Here is a 6,758-nt window from a genome sequence, read left to right as displayed (position 1 = left end):
AAAGCGAGTGTCCTTCTTGGTGATCCTGGGACCAACTCTCTGTCTCAGCTCATCAAACATCACTGCTGGCATGCGCAGGAAGTTGTGGAAGGAGGCTTGCTCTTCAGCTCTGAGTTCAGCCATCAGCTTGTCATAAACACCAAACTGTGGTCGCCTTCCTATCCAGGGTCTCACCCAGCTCTTTCTCCCTCTCCTCTTCCTTTTCTTCTTTGACTCTGCCTTGGACATCTTAACCTGGTGCAGTGCCAACTGCAGGAGGTTGTTGTGATGCATGAGAGCAGCAACAGCATACTGGTGTTTCTCTTGGTCTGTCATTGTTCTGAAGTCTTCACTCTGTGAAAGTTCCAACAGGACTGTCGGTGGCCTCTGCAAGCCCCTTTAATATATATATGGCAAGTGCCTGCCAAATGCTCCTGAACGCTACCAGTAGGTTACAGGCGCGTTACAAGGACACTACATGGACGTTACACAGACACTGGAAAAATTCAGAACGCTGACAGACGTTAGAAAGACCTTGAAAGAGCGTTACATGAGCGTTAAGAACGCTCGGCGAACGCTGACGAACGCTGAAAAACGTTGGCGACACGCTGGACAGATGTTCGATGGACGTTACACAGGCATTAGGCAAGCGTTACCCAAGCGCTAGGCACGCGCTGGACACTCGACCCTGATGGGCCGGCGTCCGCCTAGCGTCCAGGGAACGTCCTGACTTTCGAGTAACGTTCGAGTAATGCCCGCAAACTTTCGTGTAACGTTCCTCTAACGTGTAAGTAGCGTTTTGATAGAACGTCCTGAATTTTTGTGCACACCCAAAACTATTTTTCACCCTGAGCGTTCGCCGACGTCCCTCGACGTTCCCCAACGTTTGCCGATGCTCGTCTAACTTTCTTGTAACTTTTTTCTAACGTTCTCGACGTTCCTCTGCGTTTCGCAACACGTTACTCGAACACTGGTAAGAACGTCATAGTGTGACAGGGCACTATAACTCTCAGTGTGAAGCTGGAGGGGAGAGGAGAGAGGTTCATGGACTCTCATGCTGAGTGGAACCTGCTGGGCGGAGTATTTGTTGGAAAGCTTATCTGGAATTCTTACCTGAAGGATTTTGCACTGAAATACTTCCCTGTGTTACGGACGCCTGCTACTGGGCTGCCACCGGGCTAAAGACTACAGGGATTGTTGACTGGACTCAAAGTAAGGCAGAAGATTTTGTTTGTTCTGAGAACGGGATATTGGACTGAAGGAGACCTGCCTATAATCTTGTTGTTCTAAAGCCAGAGGCATTGCTTGAGTTGACTTTTGGGAATCCATCTTTGTTTGAGCATTGAACTTTTGAGTTACCTTTTCTGTTTAATTACCTGGCATAACATTAAAAATCTTGATTTATTTTAACTTCTGTGTCCTTGCACTGATTGAAGGGTCCCGCTGAGAGCCAGCCAGCCTCTCATGATATCACATATGGTGGAGAATGTGGGTATTTCAATCATCAATAATAGTGCAGGTATGAGGAGGACACTGGACATTTGATTACTCAATTTTCCCAGCTGACTATAGGCCCTCTGCATAACAAGATAGAGGAAATTTTGAAGGCCCTTATTGCTGGCCAGCAAGCCCAGATGCAGGTGAGCGGGGCCCTCCTGGAGGAACAAAGGAAAGCCAACCAACTGAAGGCAGAGGAGTTGCAGCTACAGAAGAAGATGGCTGTTCGGAGCGTTGGCCCAATAAAGGCAAGTGACTTCATCACCAAAATGGGGGTTACAGATGATGTAGAGGCATACTTGCACACCTTTGAAGCCACGGCCACTAGGGAAGGATGGCCCAAGGCACAGTGGGTTGGACTGTTGGCCCCATTCTTATCGGGAGAATCGTTGAATGCTGTCTGAGACCTACCCCCGGACAAGACTACAGACTGCGATGCTCTGAAGACTGAGATCCTCAGCGGACAGGGGCTCACCAACTTCGGTATGGCTCAACGCTTCCACAGCGGGACCTTTCAAGCTGACCAGGCTCCCCGTGCGCAGATGCACGAACTTTCCAGAATCGCGAGGAGATGGCTGGAACCTGAGAAAACTACCACGGCTGCAGTAGTGGAGGCCGTTGTCGTGGATCACTACATTTGAGCCCTGCCATATGAGGCGAAGCGCTTCATCAGCCAACAAGCCCTAACCACAGCTGAACTGACAGTTGAAGCTGTGGAAAAGTACCAGGCCACAACAGAAATGCTCCGTGCTTCCAGGAAGGACCCCAGGATTGTGCCCCCACTGCTGACAGGGGGAGGCCACCCCAAAAACCCCAAGGGGTCCAGGCCCCCCCGATGGACCGAGGCAAAGCAGAAAACCATCCCAAGGTCCGACGAAGCAAAAGCAGAAACCCCCCTTTGAAAATCATGGACACCACGTCCTCCAGCCCAGCCACAGCAGGACCTGGCTATGCTCCAGGGGGAGCCAGAAGCCAGCCCTGTCCGGTTAGGATTCCTCGTGAAGGTGACACCCGACAATGCTTCCGGTGTGGGGGCAGGGGACATATGTCTTGGCAGTGTGGGAACCCGGGGAAGAGCCTATGCCCACCGCAGGGTCCTCCAGCTCACCCTCTGCCCAGCTGTTTGCATCATTCGTCGGGGCTGCAGACAGGCCCCCAGATCGATTCCCTCACCTGCCCAGTGACGGTGAATTGCCGTGATGTCGAGGCATTGTTAGATTCAGGTAGTCAGGTCACCTTGGTGCGTAAGGATCTGGTGGATCCATCGTGTCTGACCACCGACAAAATTCTTCCAGTTTCCTGCATCCATGGGGACACCAAAGAGTACCCCACCGCTGAACTAAAAATAACCACCACCAGGGGGACTATACACACGAGGGTGGGAGTGGTTGATTCCCTCCCTGTCCCTGTTCTGATTGGGCAAGATTGCCCAACCTTCCAAATCTTCTGCCTTACTCGGAGTCCAGTCAACAATCCCTGTAGTCTTCAGCCCAATGGCAGTCCAGTAGCAGGCATTCATACCACAGGTAAGTATTTCAGTGCAAAAATCCCTCAGATAAGAATTTCAATGAATACTCCGCCCAGCAGGATCCACTCAGCAAGAGAGTCCATGAACCTTGCTCCTCTCCCCTCCACCTTCACACTGAGAGGTTTGAGCTCTCACAAAGCCCTCTTGCTCATTAGGCCCTCATTGGCCACAGGTGTGTTGCCGTGTTGGGTGCTGGGGGGTGAAGTTCCTAACTCCACCACCAGATGGAGTTATAGCTGCCAGTGGTTGGAGCCATCTGTGTGGAATATAGCGCCCCTCCAAGACGCAGCCTCTCGGGATGTCACATAATTATATAAGGTCCTCTAAAATAACACTGCATTTTATACTCTATATTGGATTGCCCTATTTTCTGTGTAATTAACCCCATTTACCATAATGCCTTGTGGTTTGGAATATGTTCACTGTTCTGATGTGTTGTGATGTACTGTGCATTCGGACCAATCAGACTTATTTGGTCATTGTATTTTTATTTGAATTTTGATGTCAGCCAATGGTAATTGGTATATGTTTAATGCCCACGAGTTCGCAGGCTTTTTGAATGTTCCATCACTTCGCGAGAGAGAAGCTCACGTCAGTTCCCACCTGCAGCAGAGGAGAGAGAGATCGCGTTGTTTGTGAGCTTTATTTCAGCACTTATTTTGCAGAGAGTATTTTTATAGATTGGCCTGCTTGTGGCCATAATGTGTACCTGGGACTCCGGTGTCACTCCAGTGAGTGATCTTGCTGTTTTTTTTTCGCGGACACATCTGCCCTCCGTTGCTGGGCCCACCGGAGCGCTTTCGTCAGATCCCGGGGACTCACTGTGTCGGGACCGGGACCCAGTCAGCTACCGAGGGATTTGGGGTGAGCAGCATCTTATTCGAGCGAGCTAACCCACAGCAGTAGCTAGGCCTCTGCTCAGGAGCATCTGCTGCGTGACTGTACCGACATCTGTAACCTGATCTGTCTGGTCTGACCGGTGGATTGTGAGTAACACGAACCCACAATTACACTGACACACACACACACACACACACACACGTTCCTCTGGTCTCGCCTGGATAGCCAACGTTTTCAGAGCTGCCACCTGTGCATCAACGGGCCCCAACTGCATGCTTGTTTTTTTTTCTTTTCCACTTCTTTTCTTTTGATACTTTACCCAGTTTTATTTTCTTACTATGTACTGCTTGTATACACACTGTTGATGTGCTATCTGTAACATCTCTATGATGTAGGCTAATTGTTTCCGCTCTTCTTGTGCAGGTGTTACTATTTTATTCATATTGGTGATTACATTGCATGCTTCTTTGGGAAGCATTTATCATCAAATAATATCTCCTATTATTATTATTATTATTATTATTATTTAATTATATCTTGGGTGTATTGGCTGCTCATTTGGTTCTTTATATTTGAACATTCTGACATGCACACTGCAGACTAGCTATTAGTTCTTTCACTCAAACTACTGTCTATTTTAAACTCTGAGGAAATACACCATACACTAGCTTCAAAGGTAAGTGTAGTATTTTTGCAGTGGCGGCACCGCGCTGTTAAATTTATCATTTATTAGAATCATGCTTATTATTCTCTCTCGATACTCGTACTTGTACCCTTATGGCATCAGGAACCTCAGCCAGCTCACCACTACCACCGCTGAGAACTTAGGACCCTGTTGCGCCATTATTTATTGGGGATTTAGGGTAACTCTTTAGTAGCCTGTAGCCTACTGTGCTGGGTGATCAGCACCTATTAAAAAGGGGTTACATTTTGGAGGCACCGCTGGGATTTTCCTGTTTACCAGAACAAGTAGATCACTGTGTTGCGCTTAGTGTTTGTGTTGTGTTTAGTTATTGCTGTTTGCTGGGCAGTTTTTTTAACATGGACCTTAGTCAGGCTGTTGAGTGGAGCCGTGAGGAGAATGTGGAGTTGTGTCATGCCATTTTACTTAGCAGAGTGCCATTGGAGGCCACTGATGTGGTTAGCCGTGTGCTCAGCACAATCAAGGTTCTGGGTAGGACCTGGATACGTGGTCACCGTGGCGACAAGACTGGTAGGCACCTGTACATTTTAGTCAAGACTTCTACTGAGTTGGATCAGAGCTCTGTCCCTCCTGAAGTGGGAATTGTAGGTGAGGCAGGTCCATGGGCTGTTCATGTAGTGAGTAGTTTGCTGCCTGCTAGTCCTGTTCTTGAAAGTGATGGATTTGAAGCCAAGCTATTGTCATTATTACAGCAGGAAGGCAAGTCTATGGGTGATGTGAAGGCTGTTTTGGGCACGCAGCCTCCTAAATCTGATGTCAGCATGGATCTTGTGAATGCCATAGGCCAGCTCGTTGATGGCTGTAACCAGGCATCTGTTGATGTGCCTGGCTATAGAAAACTGAGGCTGTTCTCCGGTTTACGGCCCGTTCCCCCAGGCGAGGAAGAATATGAGGCCTGGACGGAGCAGGCTACTCAGATGATTACTGAGTGGCAGTGCAGTGATGCTGCTAAGCGACAGCGCATTGTTGAGAGTTTGCGTGGGCCTGCTGCGGATATAGTAAGGTTCTTGAAAGTCAGTAGCCCATCTGCTACTGCTACTGATTACTTAACCGCTCTTGACAATACTTATGGATCGACTGAGAGTGGGGCAGACCTTATGGCATCGTTTCGCCATACTTTTCAAGAAGATGGTGAGAAACTTTCTGCTTTCTTGTATCGCTTGGACAAGTTTCTCCACCGTGCTCTTTTGAGAGGAGGGATTGAAGCTGCAGGCCTGAATCGTGCACGTCTGGAGCAGTTGTTCAAGGGTGCTCTCACCCCTGACATTGTGGCTTTACATGTGTGACTTCTGCACACTTTGCAAGCTCCGCCTTCTTTTTTACAGTTAATGCAAAATGTGAGCGAGGAAGAGCACTGGGTAAGTGCAAGGGAGAGTGCAAAGGTTTCTGTGGCCTCATCTATGTTTCGCCAGGTTCCTGTGACTGCTGCTGTCGCTCTTCCTTATGTGCCTGTTACTCCCCTGATGTCTGAGGTTGACAGTCTGAGGAAAGAGGTCAAGGAGCTGACATCTTTAGTAACTAAACTTTTGACTGCTACTACTGTGGCTCCTGAAAATCGTCAAGTCTCACAGTTTGGCATAAGCCACAGCACAGAAACCACTGCCCCAGCTGTTCCCACAAGGGCTGTTTCTTTGAACCTGCCGAAGTCTACGGCATCCTCTTCTGTTCCTGCCATTTTTTGTTACAAGTGTGGAGAAGATGGCCACACCAAGCGAGAGTGCACACGTCCTGAGAACTTGAGGGTAGTGAATCAAAAGCTGCTTAAGAGGGTCACGCAGCAGGGAAACTTCCCCGGAGCTCAGTGAAGGAACGGCACAGAGCTCCATCACACAACATGTTCTGCTCATTGTTCCCCTCCAATCAAAGTCAGCCAATCACAACTGCCATCTGGGTTAGTGGGGCCCTCAGCTGAGGTGCCCATGCAGATAGAAGGTATTTATGCTAAAGCTCTGCTTGATTGTGGTTCTCAGGTCACCATCTTGTATCATAGCTTTTATAATGCATATTTGAAGCATTTGCCACTGCAGCCAGTGGAAAATCTGGAAATATGGGGTTTGAGCTCTCACAAATACCCATATGATGGATATTTGCCTCTTTGGCTCGAGTTCACTGAAGCGGTCACTGGTGTGCCTCAGGTGGTGGACACTTTAGCTCTTGTGTGTCCTGACCCTCAGACAAAAGAGGGTATAGCCATTTTGGTAGGCACAAACA

At 48.8% G+C, this 6,758-nt stretch overlaps 1 protein-coding gene across 1 annotated transcript; it reads left to right on the top strand.

The window, feature by feature from the left end:
• The first annotated feature begins 2,521 nt into the window (after positions 1-2,521).
• LOC132888329 (paraneoplastic antigen Ma1 homolog) lies at positions 2,522-6,352 on the top strand. Its single transcript, XM_060924389.1, has 3 exons — positions 2,522-2,799; positions 4,855-5,827; positions 5,960-6,352. The coding sequence occupies exons 1-3, from the start codon at positions 2,522-2,524 to the stop codon at positions 6,350-6,352; spliced, it is 1,644 nt and encodes a 547-aa protein (XP_060780372.1).
• Positions 6,353-6,758: the final 406 nt, after the last annotated feature.

The sequence above is a fragment of the Neoarius graeffei genome, chromosome 6, assembly GCF_027579695.1.
Source record: "Neoarius graeffei isolate fNeoGra1 chromosome 6, fNeoGra1.pri, whole genome shotgun sequence".
In the NCBI taxonomy this organism is placed as follows: Eukaryota; Metazoa; Chordata; class Actinopteri; order Siluriformes; family Ariidae; genus Neoarius; species Neoarius graeffei.
The sequence above is the reverse complement of the archived record's forward strand: the minus strand, read 5'-3'. Positions and strand labels throughout refer to the sequence as shown.

Coding starts and splice junctions, on each gene's coding strand:
- LOC132888329 (XM_060924389.1), top strand. CDS start 2,522: ATGTCTTGGCAGTGTGGGAACCCGGGGAAGAGCCTATGCCCACCGCAG. Junction 2,800..4,854: donor ATCCATGGGGACACCAAAGA/GTACCCCACCGC, acceptor TGTTGTGTTTAG/TTATTGCTGTTTGCTGGGCA. Junction 5,828..5,959: donor CTGACATTGTGGCTTTACAT/GTGTGACTTCTG, acceptor ATGTTTCGCCAG/GTTCCTGTGACTGCTGCTGT.